Below are 22,795 nucleotides of genomic sequence, written 5' to 3'. Positions count from 1 at the left end.
CTTTCTGTCACAATTTGTATTCCTTTAAAAAAAAATCCTTAGCCAATGTGAAAACTAAAAAAAATTATTTTTAAAAAAAAGTTAGGACTATTTGATTATTATGGAAAATGTATTGATAATTTTTGGGGGCAGGCTGCCTTGAATTTAATTATTGTTGAGTATATTTGTAAAAGAAATGTCCTATCCCTACTAAAAAAAAAATGTTTTTTCTCAGGTTGTTGCACGCCCCAAGGGTCTAAGTCCTAAAACTGGCAGGGCCACTATTAAAGGTAGTAAACTGCCTCCACGCCTTGCAAAGCAGAAAGAGCAGAGAGAAAAAGAAAAAGAAATGACCAAAAATGTCATGCCTAAAATAGAACTCTGGGATAATGAACTAGCTAACAACATCCCTTCTCTTATGGCTGGCATAGATTTAAGCCCTGCTGGTGGATCCAACTCTCTAGCCATTGCATCTTCTAGTAACACAACTCTAGATGATAATGGAGGTTAGTTATAATTTAAAGTAATATCACTATCTTTGTGCATTGTATTTAAAACAAGCCTATATTAAATTCTTTTTTATATTTCTTCAGATATAGCACTTCCTGTGAGCAGTAGCATAATAGTAACAAACAAGAACAATTTAGGATCTATGATGGCATCTATATCCTCTTTGACACCAGCACCAGCACCTGCCATTAGTGCTTGGTCAAAGCCAATAAACTTTTCAGCATCTGTGGGGTCCGTAGGCTCACAGAACCAGCAAGTGTCCACAGCTCATTCTGTTTCGGTGCAACATGCGGTTATTCCTGCAGATCCGAAATTGGACAAAGGCGATCAACATGACAGTGGGATAGATGTAAGTGACCAGCCAAACTCTGCAGCATCTTCTACTCGGAGTTCTCCCAGCGCTGATAACAAGCTCATCACCTCCTCTACCGTCCCACATTCTCAGAGCGTTGATCCCTCCACAGCCCCAGTGCTCAAGGTACACAAGTGAAACCAATTCCTGCGGTTGATGCTTTCAGTCTTTAGAAATAATTTCATTTCACTTGCATCATGTGCACATATCAGTAATTAAGTATTACTCTTTGTGCTTGGTTAGTTGTGCGTCAGATTTGTGATGTTATATTCACTTAGTCTGGTCCTTAAAATACTAAAATAAGACTAATTCTGTCTTTTAAAGTGGACTGATTTTTTGAGATTTGTGTACCTTGATAGTTTTGAGTTTCATTATTGACTAAATATTTTTCTTTCATATGGATGTTAAGGTTGCTTTATTAAAGCTTTACAATGCATGAATTCCTACCCATCACAATGCACTTTTAAAAATGTGCATGCTAATTTTATAGGTTGAGCTTAAACCTCTTTAGCTTTTGACTTCCAGCAAATGGCTGTTGCATGTCTACTGTTATTTAATGAATGAACTTCTATTAATTATTAGTATGAATTCTGTTATTTGCTTCAAATAACTGATTTCTATTCAAATAATCATTATATTTCTAATTTTTAAAGCCGTTTTTAATAGTGTATGGTGTGTTAAAATCCTTTTAAATATGGAATTAATAGTTAAAATAGATTGCTTGTGTGTGAAGAACTTAAGATTTAAAAAAATACTGTGATTAAAAAAGGGGTTCTGTAGTATTTCTATTGTTTCTGTAGTTACTAGAAATAAGCATGCATTTTATAAGGCTACAGTAGAACAAGTTGATCCCTTAATAAATTTAGTACTCAATTAATTTACAGAACTTGTAAAATAACTAAACTGTTTAATTCTAGAAAAATGACATGGATGTTCCAAGAGTCATTGAGCTACCAAAAAGTCAAAGACAACCTAAGGTAAAAATTTAATTGTCTTGTGTTATACATTGTGAACAATTTATTTATTTATATAATTTTAAACTTATAATTCTTTATATCTTAGGCAATGAAACCTGAAAAAACTGTTAAGGCTGAAGCCAGCATTAAGGTGATTAAAACCGAAACTGCTCAAAATCAGAAAGATCTTTCAAGCTCCAAACCTGAACCTATTCAGATGCCACCTAGTTTTAAAGATCCTATTTTTGGGAAGGTATGCTTACTGCAAAATGCTGTCAGCCATTTTTAACTTATGAAGAGAATGTTAATATGAAATCACTGTGAAATGTAAATTTTAAAATTAAAAGATGCATTTAAATCTTGCATTAATTTTTACATTGGAATTTAAAAATAAAATAGAAATTTGAATTCAGTAGATCTTATCATTAAATAAAACAAACCTATGATTTGTTTTTCCTTTCAGAGTGACGATTCTAGTCTTCAACTTGATTTCCATTATGATGAGAATCTTGCCAGTGGTTTAGTTAGTTTACCTGAGAAGTCTAACCCTGCTGAAAAGGAAGCATCCCATAAAGATAAAATTAATCTGTCAGCTCCTGTTTCTAGCAATCAGACTATATTATCACCAACTTCACCTGCCACTGAAGATTTGAGTTCAAAAATAGCATCTGTGAAGAATTTTTGGGATTCACCTTATGAACACAAGTAAGTTTAAATGGTACAATGCTCCATTATATAGTCCATATAAGAGCTTTTTATACAAGCGAGACCACCAACTTGATTTGCTGCTGTATATATACATGCAGACAAAAATGAAAAAAAAAAATTTAAAATTGAAACTTATTTCATTTCCAGAGCTAGCCTGGCTTCAAGTAATGCAACTGTGTCCACTGATAGCATACTGACAAACATTGGAGGAAGTAATACTAATACTAACAATGTCAATAATGCTGCAACTTCAAGTAATTCAGTTTTCTCTAACTTTGGACATGAAGTAGGAAGTAACAGTGGTGTTAGTGTCAGTGTAATTACAAGTGATTCTCAGCCTCCATCTCTACTTGAAGATAATGTGAATGTTGGCACATCAAATGCTGTGGTCACTGTGACATCAGCACCTCGTCATTCTCCTGTTGTTATTCAACATCTTCACTCACCACATCCTTCTGAATCTGTGATGAAAAATGATGACATAACACAACCTGGCATGATTATAAGCCATGAAAAAAGTGTTAATATTGAACCTACAAACGTTTGCAAGGTAATTTCACTATATCAATTGCATTTCTTATAATTAAACTTATGAAACATAGATTTCAATGTAAAAACTAAATTAATGGAAATTCAGGCTGTGGTAAATCAAAACTTTCAGGTGCGTCCTCAGCAGCTTCAGATGGGCTTAGGAAATGATCCCATGCAGATGTCGGTCCTTTCCTCCAGTATCACAGCTGCAATCCCAACTGTTGCTAGTCCTCCAATGCTTCTGACAGGTTATCCAACTTTTCAACTGAGTTCCCAGTTTGTTGCCCCTGAACAAAGGGTAAGCTATATTAACTTTAAACTTTCAATATTTACCTTTTTTTTTTATATAATGTATATTTTTGTTTTAATAAACCTTTTCTTTTTCAGTACCATCAACCAAGCTTTGGCTTCAGCTTGTCTCAAGCACAGCCTGCAGCATCATTAGGGCCACAACCTCAAGCTCCTGGCCCTATGGGTAGTCAGCAACAATACAACCAACCAAATTTGTATGTGCCATCTACCCCAACACAGCCTGAATTTTTGCCTCCTTCACAGCTCAGTTATACACGGAATCATGGCTTTGGCCAGGGAGCAGCCACTGCTCCACCACCACCTTCACAGCAAAGCACTATAATGGTGTCTTCGTCCACATCAGCTTTGATGTCTACCAACATCAAAGCTGCTAGTGCTTCTCATGCACCATCATCTTCTTCACTTTTTGGTGGAGGTAAGCAACAAGTATAACATTTTAAATTGACCTCTGAATAAGCTTTAAACTTTGTTCATTTTCCATATAGTTTTGCTAATAAAATTTTTATTGTTCAATAGATTTTCAGTATGCTGAACCTTTAGGTAAAGCAATGAATCAAAGCCAAATTTCATACGGAGCTAATCTGGGTAGTTCATCTCTGACAGGAGGTCCTTCCCAGCCTCTTTTTTTCTATGATCCAAATCCATCATTGGGACAGCTGTTTCAACCAAGCCAAAATTTGAGTAATTCTCAGTTGATTGGATCACAAATAGTTCAGGCGAGGTAATTTAAAATAAATTTTACCAACAGCACATGGAAAAATTATGTAGAGGTATTCTATTATCAAAAACAATAAGTTACTACATGTTGTGTTCTGTTTTAAAAGCTTATATATAGTCTTAATGTTTTTTAGGACACAAGTGCAACCAGCATCTTCATATTTTCAACAAGCTCCAGCTGCCAGCTTTTATCCAACACAACAACCTAGCTCAGCTATTCAAGTTGGGGTAAGGGTATTTTGTTTTATAATTATCGTTTTTTTTTTTTTAAATCAGTTTACTTCACAATGTTTGTTGGCCTGTGGTTAACAATCTTTGTGGCTAAAGCTTTTTGTTCTCCATTCTACACAAGAGATAGGAAAAAAATCACCAATGACTGTTAACATTTTAGGGATTTAAAAAATCACCAACAATGGCTGTTTAAAACATTTTAGGGATTCACCAATTTTCTAAGAAAAGCAATTTTTTGCTTATAAACAAGGGTTCCCACAGATAGGAAATAGGGAGTGTTGACCACTTTTGAGAGTTCATGTTTTTTGGTTGGAAAAATGTTTCAGTAGTCAAGAGATTTGATTCAGAGCCCTTGAAAAACAGGCTTTCAGTTAGATTAGAACAATTGAACCCTCATATCTTGACCTTGGTTAACTAGCCTACTCTGTTGTTTTTTGAGGTGGCACTGACAATTTCTCTTAGCTTTTTCTCACTGGTTATGTCAATTATTTTCTGTCACCAGTCACAATATCTAAAGCCAAAAAAGGGACAAATATGCAGGGTTCGTGCGGCCTCCTGAAATTCCAGGAGGTCCTGGAAAACTCCTGGAATCTTAAAAAACGTAAAAATCTCCTGGAATTCTCCTGGAATTTGAAAAATTATAAAAACCTCCTGGAATTCTCCTGAAATTTTAAAAATTCCCCTGAAATCTCATGAAATTTTATTAACCCGCGGCGCAAAACCCGACCGAAATTATTTGATTTTGTTCCGCCAATAATTGAATAGTAGTTTTTAAATGGGACGAAAAAAACGCATCGGCCGTCGTCCGACTGAATCGCACTGCCGTGATCTACACATCGTGTGGCACAGCCGAGTGTGTGGTCACGTGACGCTAGGCGATTGACCCGATTGGATGATACTATAAACAATTTCTAAAGATAGATAGGCCTACATGTGTTCCCGTGTTTGACTTGTCGGCTATTGGATTTTTAAAGTAGACAGGCATGTTTCAATACTTTGTCTTAAACTATTGAAACAGCAAAAAAAAGTTGTAGTAGTATTTACGGCTCAGGACTAATCGTTAAAATTAATCTTCTTTAAAAAAACCCGGATAGCTGCGACCCGATCAAACAATGCTGATTCGCGTAACGTTTCATTATTTTATTTTATACATTAATTTTTCTTAAAATTGGCTATAGAAAATAAATTTAATTTTTCCAGTGGCTCTTTTTTCGGTTGACTAATAATTGTTAATACGCTTAATACTGGCTTGCCAAATCGACCAAAATGGGCTGGGGTTGGTGGGGGAAGACACTGACCATCCTACACGGTATGTAACACCCAACGTAACATCCATAGCTCAACCCGCCCCCACTACTCCGTGCCGTGACGCGACAAGCCGACGATCGCCGCCTTTGATGTTGTGTAACACTCGTAAGGTGGTTTCATACCCCACCTCCCTTCCCCCTTCACTTTGTGGAGCTGATGTTACTAATCCTTGGGCATAGATCAAGAAATCTTGCCAGACTTTTGTCTCTGAAATTACATAATATTCGTCTGCCACGTTCATCGGGTTGGCCGACTAGCCTAGCATCATTGGATTTGGCATCCAAAAATCAATAAAATATCACGAAATGATATTAATTGGTGAAGTCTGCTTGCATTTATACCTCTTTTATAGTGAAAAACTCTTTAAAATTTGGTCCATACCCTCCCAGTATTTTTCCTCTTTCAGGGTCTATCCCGGTTGTTTGAAAAATCTGCTATTTTTTTTTAATGACAAAAAAAATCATAACTTTTTGTTTATGGTCAGATTTTGAAAATTCAAACTGGTCTGTAGTCAGATTGATAGCCTCTATCCTAATATGTAACTAATATATTGTTTTACTTTTACTGAAATTAAATTTTGCATTGGCTTAGCTAATTAAATATATTACTAAGTACGCTTTTTTTTTTAAATGTACAAATTGGGTTTCTTTTTTGTTTTTAAAATCTCCTTGAATTTTTTTGAAAAGTCCTGGAAAACTCCTGGAATTTTATTTGAACTTTTGAGCATGAACCCTGAATATGCTACTTGACATCTGTTAAATCTGCCTCCTTGACCAATGACAAAGTTTTGTATGATTCAATGCTAATATTGTAATGTGAAAAGTGTATCGATGCTATCTTTAACGCTCATCTTTATATAAATTCAAGCGTGTCATTAATTTTTACCATTTTGGTTTTCCATTTCCTAGATGCTTGTTTTCAAACCTCAGTTGATGTATTATTAAAAATTTTTTTTTTTTTAATGTCAATTAAAATAAACAATTAACATTCAGTCAGTTTCAGTAATAGAATTAGTTTGCAACTTGTGGTGAATTTAATAAGATATATGACGAAGAACTGAGACATACCATTTATATCTTTTTTTGAGAAAACTTTTTTGGATTATTATTAGGCTGAAAAATGAGAATCTTCAGTGGTAGATGACAAACAATAGTCATGCTCAATAATGTTTTCTACTTATAAAATCTTTTACTGACTAGATTTAAGTTAATTTGGGTCACCAACTTAACACTATTTTGTAGCTTGAAGAGCTGCACTACTTGTGACTGATAAGTTGGTAAAATAGCATGTCATGGGAAAATAGGGAACTTTAGGAAATACAAGAGTTTTGTTCTTGAAAAATTGTGGGAACCCTGAAAATGCTTTTTACTTACAATTTTACTCATTTTCTCAGCCCGTCACACCTCACTATTTCATGACAATTGTAAGTTTTTAATAGCTGTTACATTGATATTTTTTTTTTCGTTTTTGGCATTTTCAAAATATGACAGTTTTTAGTGACTCAATTTAAAAAACCCACCCTTTTAAGATGCAAAGAGTACCTTAGTTGAGAGCCCTAAGTCTTCTTCAGTACTGATTTATCAGTTAGCTATAAATTGTCTAAAATAGGCTTAATCATTATTTAATAAAGTTAGTAAGCTGTTATTAAGAATAGAGATTGTCAATGCAATATTATTTCCAGATGAAAAGAAAATATTTACAAGTTAAAAGGTTATTTTTTGGTGCTTAAAGTAGCCTGCCATTTTAATTAACCTTGCTTTAATTTCTGTTTTGTCTGAACCTTCATTAGTTATTTTAAAAAATGAACTAAAACAGGATTTTGAAAATTATCTCTACTAATTAACTTTGTATTACTGGGTGTTGACTGGCATTTTTGTTTATAGAAGATAGCATTATTTTAAACTGAGTTGACTATTTCATCATCTTGAAACACTTTTTGAAGTTGTTTTTTTTTTAAATGGGCTATCATGATAACTTTTTTTAGTCACTAAGCTGATGGTAGAAAAGCAAAATGGTGTATATTTACTGAATTTACAGGTGATGACTGTCCTCTATTGTAAATATTTTATCTCTTTCTCTCAAAATTAACAGGGACCAATACAGCAGCCTGCAGCAGCCCACCAGTTTTCAATGCAAGCATTTGGTACACAACATAGCCTAGGTCTTGCTTTACAACCATCATCTTTAGACCAGGGCCCAGTTGGACCAGCTGCTTTGAATCTTCATCAGTCTCTGAGTCATGGAATATCTCAGCAGGCTCAACAACATCCTTTAAGTGGGAACAATAAAGGATCTCCTTTTGGAAGCATAATTGCTGCACACCCAGGTCAGCAGCCGACACATCAACCAATTAATCAGTCAGGACACCTTGTTCAATCTTCACAACATAATATGTTGGGACACACACAGCAAGCTCAGCAGTTAATTGTATCAAGGGGTAATCAAGTAAGTTTTTGTTTTAAGATTAGCCCTACAGACTAATGGTGTGTTCTCGGCATCAAAACAGTTGTTTTTTTGTTTTGTTATTTTAATTATTAAATCAGCATGTTTCTGGACCCAAGCCGCAGTGTCAGTAGTGCAATATGCTCTGTTTTTCATCATTTACAATCCTTTTGCAATTGATTAGCTTTAGCTTAATGTATATTTTTTGACATGTGTATTCAGTGTTAGCTCAAAAAACAAAATAGCCTGTTTAAAAATTTGTGTTATTACATTTTTTTTTTTTAGATCAAATCTCCTCCACACAGTACGCCTCAAAATAACTACATCAGTAGTGGAATACCAAGTTTTTCACAAGGACAATTAGTTCCTAACAAGCAGTTTAGTAATAGTACACCCAGTAACACTGGTCAACCACAAAATATCAGTGGTCATCATATTGTCAACTTAAGCAACTCTGCTAACGCAAGCAATATGATTATGTCTGGCATGTCCTCTGGAAGTACTAACCATAGCAGTAGCAGCAAAAGCACTACTTCTGGAATTTCTGTCAGTTCTATGGATATGGCTAGTAATAGCTCTCGTAATAGTGGACAAAATTTGTCAATGGGAAGCCTTTCCCAATCTCAGGTTGGAAGTACAAATTCTCGTAGTACATCTACCACAAGGTTTCTAAATCCCAATGCTCCGAACTACACAGCAAGTAATAAATATGGAGTGACTGTTAGTGGATCAGGAAGTAGTACTTCAACACAAACGTTTGTACCTTCACAACAGCCACCTCCAGCACAACTATCTAATCCAGGTGAGTCTCATGAGTAATGTTGTTTTTAAACTTCATTGTAAATACATTCCTAGACAAAGTTCTTGTTAAAACAAACTTGTATACCTTGTGGGAAATTATTTCGTTTTTTTATTTCTTGTCATTTAGGTAATAATCAAGTGAGGTCCCAAATGATGATTGGAAATTTAGGACGACCCAATGCTGCACAGGTGTCTGCTAACAACCGAGCATCTTTCCCAAATCCTATTCAGCGACCTGGGGGACCTCCTGTCTCAGTTCCTGTACAGCAGTTTGGGAATGCCAATAATAGTAACAATGGACCACCAAATAAAGGAGGCAATCCTATTCCTCCTGGTAATAATGCAAGTGGTCAGAATCCTATGAATCTAAATGCTATGAACATGGGAAGTAATGTTCTTTTTAATAGCATAGTAAATGCAGCAAAAACATTGATTAGCATGCAAGGTGTCAGTAGTGCAGGAGGACCAAATCCATTTGGAATGAAAGGCCCCACACAAGGTCCTGTAGCTGCCCCTTACATGAATTCATCTAACAGGGATGGGACTCAAAGATCTACTGGAAAAGGACCTAGTACTCCACAAGGATTGAATCAAAAGATTGGAAATACAGGAAATAACCCTACAGTTTCATCCAATAATCCCACAAAAGCACCAGGCTCATACCCTGATAGCCTAAAAGCTCAACAGGCTAAGCAGCGACAAGAAGTTCTCACACATGCTGCTAATTTTCTAAATAATAAATCATCAGGCAACAAGGATCCCACAAAGGTAAGCTCAGCAGCTGTACCCAGCACTACTAAACCAGAAGAAAAAAAGCCTGCTCTAGCTATGGTATCAAATCCTAGTCTTGTGGGCACGAGTGTGAAAATAAATATAAGTGCAAGCAGTAATACCAGAGCTCCAGCCATCCCAGTTACTGCTTCAGCCTCCGTGGCTTCTGCAAGTTCATCTTCTAGTAAGAAAACCACAACAAATAGTAATCCTAACACATCGAGTTCACCTCCAAATGGAAAATCTGCCAGTGGTGAAGATGAAAACAAGTGAATGAAAGCAGCAAATAAATGAAGCCATTTTTAACATCATGGTTAACATTGAAAAGTTTGCATAATTTAATAGTATATTTCTTGGACAAATTTAAAGCATAGTTGTTTTTTAAAAGCCATTCTAATCTAAACAGGTAACTTAAACTTTGAAAAATTGATGAAAAATTCAAGAATACTGTTAGTTAAATTTGTTGTGAACAGAAGCAAATGAAATAAACGATAATTTTGTTCCATAATTTGGACTGTCCATTTAAAATGAGTAAAAGCCGCATTCATGAGGAATGTGATGCATGTAGCTTGCACTCACATTATTTTTTATAATTGCTAGTAGTTGTGGCATCATTCATTGGGACTGGCAAACACATAGCATTGTTCAAAGCAATTCTGTAATTTTGCATCTTTCAGAACAAACAAATTTGTACTCAGCATATTGTGATTGAATGTGTTGTTTTAAGGTCTTATAAATATCTCTACTGGACTTCTTGGTTCATTTAATTTTTTAAGAAATTTGAATTTTTTAAAAAGAAGTATAGGAATTCCAAATTTTCTCTTAGCTTTAGATGCCCTGTTTTGTTTTAAAAGAACACAGGCAGGAAGTTTACATCTGATATGGGCCTATAATCTTGTGGTGCATTTTTTTGTAAACTTATGAAATTTAATTGCAACTGTTCAGATTAACTTTTTCTTGTGTGCGATATTGAACAGAAGGAATTTGTTTTGTGTATTTTGTCATTTGATGTACATATTTTGTTTGTTCTGTAGAGAAAGAAAATGGACAGTCTTAACTTCCTTAGTGGTTGCAACAATCACATTGAGATAAACCCTAACATGTTATTCATTTTTATGATTACAAGGTTAATGCTCCTTAATTTTGGTGCAAAGCCTAAAATACCCATACTGAGACTTAACAAACCAACATGATGCTATATATCTAGTCCTTCACTAGTATCAGGTTGATACTGAATGGTAGATCATATATGCTTAGACTTGATACCATAGAAATGGTTTTCAACCCATTCTTAGAGACAAGCCATCAAATGACCCATTTGATTGATATACAGCTAGAACATCTGATTTCTGCCAGATGTGTGCTAAAATACAAATACATATATTGAAGTACATTTGAAATTCCTCTTGTAATATGTTGGGTAATACTGACCCATTAAAAATGTAGGGTAAGACATTCCCCCATGTCAATCCCTGCAACACTTGAGTAAGGACTACACCCTTGTGCCCCCAAGGTTTGTAGTTAAAAGGCTTTGGTGATTGCACCAACTTGTGTATCCCCCACATAAGATGCATCACTTGGCTTCACCTGCCTTTTTTTTTTTAACTTTTTTTTTATAAAAAACCTTATTTATTTACTTTTTTGTACTAGTGTATGTGTGTACGTCTGTGTGTAATGTTCTTTTCTGTGTGTAGAATTGTTGTACTTGACAAACATCACTCAAGGACAACCTTTAGTAACAAAAACACTTTTTATTTTCTTAATAACAGAATTGTAATATTTAAGTGCTTGGGTTGAGAGAAATTGTGTAGCCTGGAAGAAACTTCATTTCTGTTGTCCTGTCTGTTGTAATAACTGTCAATTGTTACATTTATTCTCACATGGAAAGTTATGTACAGTTGTTTGCCTGCAATCTGTGGTGAACAGAAGCGATGTGCTCCAATTTGAAGTGTGTATGAATGATAAGTTGTTACAATAAAGTCAGTCTGCTATTTCTCTCATCCCTTGTCCTTTTTGGTGATTTTGGTTGCTAGCTCTCAGTGCTAATTTGAACTACCTTTTTCTATTGAGTAAAAAAAGGGAATTCTTCATTGTACCTGAGACTTATTTGTGTATTGTGTTTGCTGCTCTAATGATCATTCAAGCAGCAATGCATTAAAATTTATTCAACATTTGACCTTTCTTTTGTTTTCTTTTGTTTAAATTACTTTAAATGCCTTGAATACCATAGCATTATTTGAGCTATTTAAAAACTTGTAACTTATTTTAAGAACACTGGAGAGGTAAACAAAGAACTGGTGACTGATATTAACTGTAAGAAATTAAATTCTTAAATTTCTTTTTCCTTGCATTCAACTAAAGCTTATTCTAAAGGGTTTTTATTGTAATAGAAAGATCCAAGGGTGAAATGTAATTTTTTTTTAAAATTTGATTATTTTCAAGTATGCTGACACCGAAAGGAGTGAAATGATATTCATTTTTAAAAAACGCACCGGTCACTCAAAAAAGACCTGGAGTACGTAGTCTGTTCTAAGATGAAAGTAAACACAACCCACTTCACTGATGGCTGATTAAAATCTGTACTAATTGTCAATGTTGTTATCTCCCCATACGTTACTGAAATAGTTACCTTGAAACTTTTATCCATTTTATTTCTAAGTCATTAAAACTAAAAAATATTTCATTTTGCAACGCTATGTGAAATTGAAATGGCTGCATTAGTTAGATGTGGGTTAAAATATTGTCACAAATTATAAAACTCACTTTCAGTTCAGATTTCTTTTATGGTGGGGGGGGGGGGGGTCTCCTGGAAGAGATCCCTGAACGAAACTGGTTACGAACCTAGACTTGGTAAAATTTAAATTTCGAAAAAAACATGACTTGGGTGATTTTTTTTATACCCCCCCCCCCCCCCCATTTCCTGATCGTTTATAGCTAATCTTTAAGAGTCTTAAGTATAACTTGACATTAGTAAACCCATTATCTGTTGAATGATGCTACTACACAGAGTTTCTTCCAGGCATCTCTTCGGGGGGGGCAAAGCCCCCCCGAAAAATTTTTACCGCCCCCCCGAACGAAATGAAATTTATATAATTTATATAGAAAATATATACTTTTAACAGTGTCCGCCCCCCCCCCCGAAGAAAGTTTACCGCCCCCCCGAAGATTTCAAGTGCCCCCCCCCCCCCGGAGAAAAAAGTCTGGAAGAAACACTGCTACTACATAGTTACATCCCCTTTAATTACAGAATAATAATTATTTTCATTAAACTTTATAACTAATTTAATCAAATTAGGCTCTCATTGGATATGCACTAATCTGCATACTAACATCGTAAAAAGTGACTCACCTGAGTCTTAAGCGTGTAACGTAGGCCTACGAATGGTGACCCGAAATTTGCGCAACAGAAGACTACGCGCATCATTGTAATTTGCACAAGGGGATTTTTTTTTAATCGTATCATTTATAACCTTTAACAAAGAATGACCACAAAAATGACAAAATTAACGTGTATAGCTACCTATTGGATGTCAAATTTTTTAATGGAAAAAATGCAACATTTTCATTGTAAATTACTAGATAAACTGTCACCCGGTCGTTTATTGGATAATTAGTTTATTGAAAATATTCAACTAAACGTTTCGTAAATGTTCGTGTCATTCTCACACCCGGGTTAAGCTTTGAAGTCTTCGGTTAATAGTAACGATTTTTATCTATGGCCGGTTATTAATGCAGCTGGATGTAGCGTTGTTTTCTCGATAATTAGCAGGTTTCACGTTATGGTGCCCTAAACCTCACCCCCCCCCCACCCCACCCCACCCCACCTTTCTCTTCCTTGTCGACATCGCCAGTTAGTACTTAAAAGACTTTTTAAAATCTAATTAATCTTAATTTAACTGGCAAAACGCAATTTTCTTCGGTATATGCAATTTTTTTGTTTTGGTGTCACCCTCCAAATGGTGTCACCCGGTGCAGTCCGCAACCCGCGACGCCCCTGGGTGTGGATAACAAACAAACCAAACACACATCACCCACTCTGTAAATGCGAGAAAGTATAGGGGAGATCACTCCCGATTTATTATTTAATGTTTTTAACATTGGTTCAACTTGTATAAGGTGTTGAGTCGTGCGGCAAGCAGTTACGTCCAGAGTTTCTTCCAGGCATCACTTCGGGGGGGGGGGGGGCAAAGCCCCCCCCCCCCCCCGAACGAAATGAAATTTATATAATTTATATAGAAAATATATACTTTTAACAGTGTCCGCCCCCCCGAAGAAAGTTTACCCCCCCCCCCCCCCCGAAATTTTTTTACCGCCCCCCCCCCCCCCCGAACGAAATGAAATTTATATAATTTATATAGAAAATATATACTTTTAACAGTGTCCGCCCCCCCGAAGAAAGTTTACCGCCCCCCCCCCCCCCCCCCCCGAAAATTTCAAGTGCCCCCCCGGAGAAAAAAGTCTGGAAGAAACACTGGTTACGTCTCTCTAGCCAAGTTGTTATTATCTTTTTATTGAACTTTTATTAACATTGTTTTAACTTGATTAAGTTCGATATTATTATTAATTCTTTTTACAGTATAAATGTTGATTTTTATATACAATACATGTTTACATTTCATAAATACTAAAAAGTAGAAAATAAAACGTAGAAGGACCTTCAACTAATCAAACTTTTAAATGCAAAAAATGGAAATAAACAATCGTTGATAGTAGTTACAGAAATTTTTCATCATATTTTACCTTTTTAATGCCCATTTCTTTAACTATTGGGCCTATACTATCGTAGACCTTATATTTTCTTGTTTTTATTTTTTTATTTTATTTTTTTGTGTGCCTTTACAAGCTTGCTTTATACTTGTTTTATAAAATCATGGAATTACTTAATAGACACAATCGCAAACTACATGTTTCTTGCCTATTTTTTTTTCAAAGACAATTTACAGACAAATCTTCGGCAGTTTCTGTGGCATTCTTGCTCGTTTCTGATCTTTCAAAGCGACTGCTCGTTTCAAACTCATGCTCATTACTACAGTCTTTATGCAACCTGGATTTTTGTAAATCTTCAAGATAAACTCTTGTACTGGAGAGGGACCGGAACTCCAGAACGTCCTTGACCGCTTTGATATCTCCCAGTGTCATTCTCCGTTCAGCTAGTTTTCCCATTTTGTCCAGTTTTGGTAACGCTGTGTCCAGATTATCGCCTGAATGTCGACGAGCCAGGTTTAGCATCACTAGTTTGGAGCTAACCTCTTCGAAATCATCGCCGTTTGCTTCGCTGTATTCTGGAGCAGACGACTGAAGAACTCCCGCCCCCGCCATGGCGTAAGATCTGATTTTGGCCACGGTTTCTTGGAGGTCAGGTGGCGCGCGGAAGTGACGCGCGCGCCGACTGTATCGCTTGGCGATTTCCTCTCGTTCGCGTTCCTGCCACATGTTTGTACGGGCTTTGCGCCGGTTGAGCCACTCTTCTGCTGCCGGCGACCGTTTTAGCATCTTTTTGTGGTCCTTGAAGATCTGAGAAAGACACAGGAATAATAATTCTTGAATAAAACGGGAGTGATCTCCCCTACAATTTCTCGTATATTAAATTTTTTAAATAGAATATAATTGTGTAGAAAAAAAGGATTGAGCAACAAAATGTATGTAAACACAACATGTGTAAAATAGTGCGAAAAATTAATGCTTTTTAAAACAAACATTGATTAATTTTCAAAAATTAAAATAAACATCATATTCAGCTAAACTTTATGTCACAGTGCGTTGTCATCTAGTCTAGACCTATGTGAAAGGTTTTGAAGAAATGGGTCCGGTAGAGAAGAATTCTTTCTTCAGAAATAGCATAAAGTAATAATTCCGTTCAACGGAAATCACTCAAATTTCGAGAGAATCAAGAGAATAAAATCTTACACCTATGTTTATTTTTCGTCCACCTAACTGAAACGTTACTTAAGTTATCGATATTTTATCAAACAGAAATAGAGCAAAGTGCCATTTCCGTTTATCGGAGTTCACAAACAGATTGAAAGTTATCCAAGTATAACATCTTATACTTATTTATGAAATTTCGTCTACCTAACTGGAATAGTACTCGTGTTACATTCTTCCCAAGGAAATAAAGTACCACTTCCGGTTAATGAAAACCGTTCAAAAGTTGAAACTCATATAATAGCTGCATTTGAAATTTGGTCAACATAACTAAAAAGGCACTCAATTTATCTTGTTCACGGACAGACAGACAAAAGAACAGACAGGCAGGTAGTCAGGCAGACAGACGGGCGGTCGGACACAAAAAAAAATTGCAAAACGAATTTTCGCACTATTACTGCATGTGTGGTTTTATGCCTTTATTTTCCCTATCGTTAGGCAAGTACCCATCAGAAATGGTGGACTTTTGGCTTAGAAATCGTGCGCTCTACCTCCCGACCACGCCGTCCAATCAGTCTCGCTGAACGAAATAGAAGTTGTATAGAAAATATTTATTTTACACCCCCCAGGTATTTATCAAGTGCCTCCCCCCCCCTTTCCCGAAGATAAAAGTCTGAAAGAAACACTATCCCCGACTCGAGTTAGACGCCCAGCAATGACATCATAAGGACCTGAAACCCGAGACCGTTCGACCACACCGTCCCATTATCTACTTTCTTGAATTTATTGATTTATGGATTGTTTCGTAGTTCGTATCAACGATGTTCTACGTTTCGAAGTTTTAGTTTTTACCTGTTTCTTCTGAAAACGATGTTCTTGTGAGCCAACAAAGGACTGCTTGTCAAGCTCTGTGTATGTGTCCAATAGGCGTCTCTCTTCTATGGAGTTTTTACACATACTGCGGAGTTCCCTGTGAAATAATTGGAGATTTACATGACACCACGTTTTTTTTGACGATTTTTACTACCCCCCCCCCCTTCCTCTCCGTCATACATCGTCACAAAAAGCCAGACCCCTCCCCTAAAATGACGTCACATCTCAGCTTATACCCCCACTCAAAATTGCCTTTTCATTTTTTTAAAATCTATTTTTTTCCTAAAATCTTAACTGAGATCGGTCAACTTCGAGTGTTGTAGTCAATTGTCTACTGTAGAGGAAATACGCAAAGTGCTTATATCCTCTCATATTCTGTCGAGGAAATATTACACTGCTTATTTCCTCTCAAGCGTGAGAGAATATTTATATAATATGTAACCTAAACAGGATGTGAGAGGATATAAGCACATAAGCACCTTGCGTATTTCATCTATCATTGGTTGAAATAAGCACCTCAGGGTTTTGATTCACCCCCCCCCCCCTTCCAACCTCACCGAAGTTTGCTGCTACGATTAAGCTAACGATTTCTACAATGGTTGTGATATAAATATGCTTGGAATAAACTATTAGATTAATATACACATTTATAAAAACAATTATAACATTTTTTTTTACCTGTCAATAGAATCGGTCAACGAGCCTTTTCGTTTATATTGGCCCTGACCTCCAAGAGTCGTGAACGAAGGGAGAGAACTCCGCCGTTTATTGAAGATAAGCGAATCCGCAATTTCCGCTTCGTTTTTAGAATTGTCTTTTCCTGCTGCTGTGGATTTCATTGACTTGGGTTGGGATGACAGATAATCGGAAAGAATCGATTTATCAGTTTTCACTTCCGCCACTTGTCCCTGGACTTTGTGTGAAAAGGTTGCAGTTGCAGCTTTCGTGTCTGACATTTGGACCATTGTCTGCAGAGCCCGACTGGCCAACGTGATCTCGTCTGCTGTCATTAAAATCCTATTCGACGAAGGTGGTATCGGGTAGTCGATTCTACCCACAGTGAACATGGTTGCTTTTCTTAGCGTAAAATTATATTGGGACTCGGTTGAGGAATTTGTGTGTCAACAATGAGGTTGAAAAATTACGTCAGAGGCAGAAGAAGAGGGCAGCCGTGTGTTAGGTTTAAACCTGAAGATAGTTCATTTATGGTTAGGCGTTGTTTACAAAGGGGTGGTCATTAATGACCCCATGCACGTCAAATAATAAGGCGACGGGGGTTGGGGGGGGGGGTCAGATGTAACGTATCATAAGACAATAGCATATATTAAAAATGATTGAAAATATGTTAATATTCGTTGTAATTATGGTTATAGAGGGAACGGGGGTGGGGGGGGGGTGTTGGCAGAGTGTTTTGTCATTTTACTGTGACACTCTTTACTGATAGAGGCGGGGGAAATGGCTACATTAGAGTGAAGACGTTTGAAGACGTCACAAGGTGAACATGATATTTTAGTTAACTTTGCTGGGGACACTGAGAGACAGAATATGGCAACTGCGCATGGTCTAAGTATGCAACAATCTTGCACGTAGGCCCACGGACACAGAGGCTTAGCGAGGGGGGGGGGCGACATACGTCCCCGGGCGCTGACCTTAGGGGGGGGGGGCGCCAAAATGGGTTGGAAAAACAAATTGAAAGTTTGAGGGGGGGGGGGTGCAAATGAAAAGTTCGAGGGGGGGGGGTGCAAATTGAAAATTTGTCCCCGGGCGCCGGGAAGGGTCGCTACGCCTCTGCACTGACAGGACATCAATATAACCAATTGTAGTATGAGCTTACAGAACGCTGACAGCTAGTAATCAACAGAGGGTTTTGTTGACGTTTGTCTAAAAGCCTTTTGTCTAGTTTTTGTCTAATTTTCTTACATTGTGTAGATACTATATAACAAAAATATGACATTTTACCCACCACATTTAATATTATATATCGTTTCCTTAGACTACCAACTAATCCTGTTGGGTTTAGTATGGGGGTTACATCATATTAGAGGAAATAGCTTGTTATAAACTTATATAAAAACAAATTTAAAACTTTATTTTATGTTTAAAATTTTATTTATTTTATTTTTAAAAGTGGAAGTATCAAACTATTCTTTCCAACCATTACAAATGACACAGTTTGTGCAAAAAATAAGAATAAAGAAAACTAAATATGATATAACATTATTCCATACCAACACCCTACCCCTTACAGCGTTCTTTCAGGCATCACCCCCCCCCCCCCCCCCCACAGAACGAAAATATATACTTTTACCAGTGTCCCCCATCCCCCGGAAATTTAAGTCCTTCCCCCCCCCCCCCCCACCTACATAGTTTTAGGTAGGAACCACTGACCCTGTATAACATTATTTAACAACAGTATGAGCTACATCTCTTCCCTATCGTTTTCGTATTATATTTAACTGTGAATATTCATTAAAAACCTCTTTATCTTTACCATTCAATTACATTAACCATATTGACATTTACAATTAAGTTATATTCCGTTATTTTAATAAGTTCTAGATCTATACACACCTTAGCTGTGCATAGTGTGCATACAATGCAGTTATTTCAATAGGTTGAATACATCTTATAGACCTACTTACCCCCTGTGACTTAAAACTTTATTTATACGTCTAAATCCACATAAAAGCAGAATTTGCGAATGGCATGAACGAAAAATCCCTTGTTAAAAATCTGCTAAACCTGAGCAACTTCAGACTAGAGAAATATAAGAAGAACTGGCAAAAAAGCCAAAAATAAATAAATCTAGCTAAAACTTAAATGTTGAATGCCAAACCTGACCAACACGTCAAACACGTTATTTTTAATAGGCTTTATAGAGTTTAGCTGGCAGTTTAAAAAATAACAAGCCAGATAAATAAATAATAAATCTGGTTGACACTTCACCGGTGATTGTACATGTAAAAACTGAAATTGCTGCGGAAATCAATAACCAGCTCGTTCGTCAAGTTCACTCTCGTCGTTTGTTTGTTTCCGAAAGTTGTAAACACGAGACACAGTGTCGCTTATGAGGTCGTGACGACGCGGAGGGAAATGTCCGATAGAGAAATATCACATTTCAGTTGGGGAGAGCTGAAGAGCTAAGTACACGCAGGGTCATGGGCTTGTATACTTTAGTTAAAGGGCTGGAATAACTAATCTGGCGGAGTTCTTTTTATTACGGGACGAAATGTGAAGTAGTGGCGCTGTAAGGGTTTCTATATACTATATAGTGTATACAAGTAGGTTATGGCGCTACACAGTGGCGAAGCCAGGACCGTCTAAAGGGGGGGTTCCAATTTTTACCCGGGGACAAACTTTCGATTTGCACCCCCTAATACTTTATATATATATATATATATATATATATATATATATATATATATATATATATATATATATATATATATATATATATATATATATATATATATATATATATATATATATATATATATATATATATATATATATATATATATATATATATATATATATATATATATATACCGAGGGGTCTATGGGGGGGGGGGATTATGACCCCCCTGCCTACGCCACTGGCGCCACATGAGGTGGCTTCAGTGGCGTAGCGAGGTCGGGTGTCACCCGGTGCGGCACTTAATGGTGTCATCCCCCCCCCCCCCCAGAGGCGTAGCGACCCTTACCAGGGACAAACTTTCAATGTTCGATTTGCACCCCCTTCAAACTTTCGATTTGAAACCCCCCCCCCCCCCCCCCCCCCACAAACTTTCGATTTGCACCTCTTAAAAGACTATTTAACACTCGCATTAATCACTTAATTAAGTGGAATTATCATTTTTCTCTATATATTTTGCTATTTTTTCGCCTTGGTGTCACTCCCCTCAATGGTGTCACCGGTGCGGTCCGCACCCCCCCCCCTCCCCTCGCTACGCCTCTGGGTGGCTTTGTAAGGGTTTGTGAGATTGTGCACACATTACTACATAGCAAAAAGAAGACAATATCTGATTTACCCGATTGTAAAATACGCATAACATTACCCCTTTGTTATGTATAAATACTTTTAAGAACCGTCTTAAAAACACATAAAACAATAATACTATTTCGTTACTGCAAAATGTTGGGAGTATTTAAGATGATTATGAGAATCATATAATTTTAGAGACAATTGCTTCTTAAATCTTCATTTGAAACAGTAATATTATAGTACTTATATTACATTCTAATGACCCCCCGCCCAGTGTTTCTTCCAGACTTTTTTCTCCGGGGGGGGGGGGGGCACTTGAAATTTATCGGGGGGGGTGGACTTTCTTCGGGGGGGGGGGGGGCGGACACTGTTAAAAGTATATATTTTCTATCCCCCCCCCCCCGAAGAGATGCCTGGAAGAAACTCTGCCCCCCCCCCCGCCTTCGCAACCACCTTCATATAATTGTTTTGGCATAGTTTGGAAAAATGTCTAATTAGAGTATCAACTCTTTGATCTACTTTTGATTAAAAACATGTACTAAATTTGATTTTGTACTGCTCCCTCCTCGTAGAGAGCAGAAACAAGAAAATAGAATGTTATTGGAAATAGGCAGCCCAGTACGTCTATACGTGTGTAGGTGAACTGGTCCGAGTTGTCAAGTGTGTGGACTAAGTCAGTCACTGAGCCCTAATGGATTCATTAGAATAGTGTTTACTAGGCTACTCTAGTAGATCTGTCTTGTCAATTGGATTCATTAGAATAGTGTTTACTAGGCTACTCTAGTAGATCTGTCTTGTCAATTGGATTCATTAGAATACTGTTTACTAGGCTACTCTAGTAGATATGTCTTGTCAATTGGATTCATTAGAATAGTGTTTACTAAGCTACTCTAGTAGATCTGTCTTGTCAATTGGATTCATTAGAATAGTGTTTACTAGGTTACTCCAGTAGATCTGTCTTGTCAATTGGATTCATTAGAAAAGTGTTTACTAGGCTTGTTGTTCAGTTTAAGGTTGGATAAGGTGGGGCAGTCATGGTTTAAACCTCGGGTGGGGTAGGGGATTAATGTTTCTTTCTGGCATATTCAACCCCCCCCCCAGCACGTAACCCCCCCCCCCTCCCCTCGAAAGAAATAGAATTTATATAGAAAATATACACTTTTAACTACGTCCACTCCCCCCCCCCCACCGAAAGATTCGTGTGTCCCCCCCCCCCCCCTTCACCCCCAGCGGAGAAAAAAAATAAAACTGGAGGAAGCGAAAAGGGATTGAGGGTAGACCAAATAAACTAATACTGAAAATGGACCAGAAAACTAAGGACTAAAAAAAACGAGTTACAACCACAAAGTATAAGTACTTTAAGCATTTATTTTAGACAAATATCAAAACAGCACAGGAAATTCTCAAAGAAGAAAAACTCTTTCAAAATTATCATGCTGTCAAACTTGAAAGACAAGTCCTCCATTTAGGGCTATATTTAGAATATTTCTATATATGAATGCTGTTATATTCTATCTAAGTAGTGGAGGTTATAAACGATTGAATATGTCTAGCCTAGGCCTAATTGATGAGAGCAGAGGCGTAGCGAGGGGGGGGGGGCGGGGATTGCGGACCGCACCGGGTGAACCCATTTAGGGGGGTGAACTTGAGGGGGGGGGGTGCAAATCGAAAGTTTGAGGGGGGTGCAAATCAAAAGTTTGAGGGGGGGGGGGTGCAAATAAAAAATTTGACTGTTTGTCCCCGGGAAGGGTCACTACGCCTCTGGGGGGGGGGGGTGACACCATTAAGTGCCGCACAGGGTGACACCCGACCTCGCTACGCCACTGGATGAGAGCGTATACCGACATGCATTCTTAGCTGGATTTCTGTGCTGTTTTACTTATTCATACAAGTAAGGTTAACGAGCTTGTGCCTAAAAATAGAAACAATTGACAAATCGAACCACTCTACAGTTCTTAGCAAAAGGTTTGAATGAAAGAATGCTATTTTTTTTTTTAAAGTGTAGGTCTTTATAAAAGATATTAAAATCGTCATCATATTAATAGTATAAGTAAATAATGTGAGTTCCTGGGTATATGAAGTTTTCATTTTTTTTAAAAGTTAGTACCTTTGAAAGCAATTAACAATTTCTTGGGTTGTCAAAAATACATTTCGTGCAACATTCCGCGCTGGGTGGTACAAGTGGCATGAAGATTGTCTCCATTGATTTGAAAACTTTCCCTTGAACAACTCAAAACATGACTTAGACAGTCAAATAAATCACCAAGACAAAGAGGAAAAAATCCATAAATATGTGAAACGTTTGTATGTCTAAAAATAAAATGCAAATTGTGTTCCAATTTACGAAGTAAACAAGGGTTATTGATGTCAAACACGAGTTGTCGCACTTGAAAGACAAGCCCTCCCGCGCGGGGCTATATTTAGAAGAAATCAAGAACAGTCCTAGACACGAAT

General features: G+C 37.0%; 2 protein-coding genes across 5 annotated transcripts in view; one reads left to right on the top strand and one right to left on the bottom strand.

Moving 5' to 3' along the window:
- Positions 1-11,792, top strand: part of LOC131953012 (protein PRRC2C) — a 32,697-nt gene extending 20,905 nt beyond the window's left edge. For 3 of the 4 annotated variants that reach the window (XM_059315990.1, XM_059315989.1, XM_059315988.1), the window contains 13 exons: positions 215-485; positions 573-967; positions 1,759-1,818; positions 1,904-2,050; positions 2,261-2,502; positions 2,653-3,055; positions 3,167-3,334; positions 3,424-3,763; positions 3,865-4,069; positions 4,200-4,293; positions 7,696-8,049; positions 8,332-8,848; positions 8,975-11,792. In XM_059315990.1, coding sequence (XP_059171973.1) covers positions 215-485; positions 573-967; positions 1,759-1,818; positions 1,904-2,050; positions 2,261-2,502; positions 2,653-3,055; positions 3,167-3,334; positions 3,424-3,763; positions 3,865-4,069; positions 4,200-4,293; positions 7,696-8,049; positions 8,332-8,848; positions 8,975-9,891 — 4,113 coding nt within the window. In that variant the 3' untranslated portion in view covers positions 9,892-11,792. The remainder of the gene's footprint in view (positions 1-214; positions 486-572; positions 968-1,758; positions 1,819-1,903; positions 2,051-2,260; positions 2,503-2,652; positions 3,056-3,166; positions 3,335-3,423; positions 3,764-3,864; positions 4,070-4,199; positions 4,294-7,695; positions 8,050-8,331; positions 8,849-8,974) is intronic. The other variant, XM_059315991.1, reaches the window with a different exon arrangement.
- A 2,302-nt stretch (positions 11,793-14,094) lies between these two features.
- LOC131953013 (uncharacterized) lies at positions 14,095-19,420 on the bottom strand (the record flags this gene model as incomplete). Its single annotated transcript, XM_059315992.1, has 4 exons — positions 14,095-15,132; positions 16,336-16,453; positions 17,035-17,472; positions 19,303-19,420. Coding segments are annotated over 4 exons (1,262 nt in total), but the record flags the coding sequence as incomplete, so codon positions are not given.
- Between the last annotated feature and the right edge of the window lie 3,375 nt (positions 19,421-22,795).

Source organism: Physella acuta, unplaced genomic scaffold, assembly GCF_028476545.2.
Source record: "Physella acuta isolate Inbredline_101_S28 unplaced genomic scaffold, ASM2847654v3 ptg000900l, whole genome shotgun sequence".
Lineage (NCBI taxonomy): Eukaryota > Metazoa > Mollusca > Gastropoda > Physidae > Physella > Physella acuta.
This window is presented reverse-complemented; position numbering and strand designations above follow the sequence as displayed.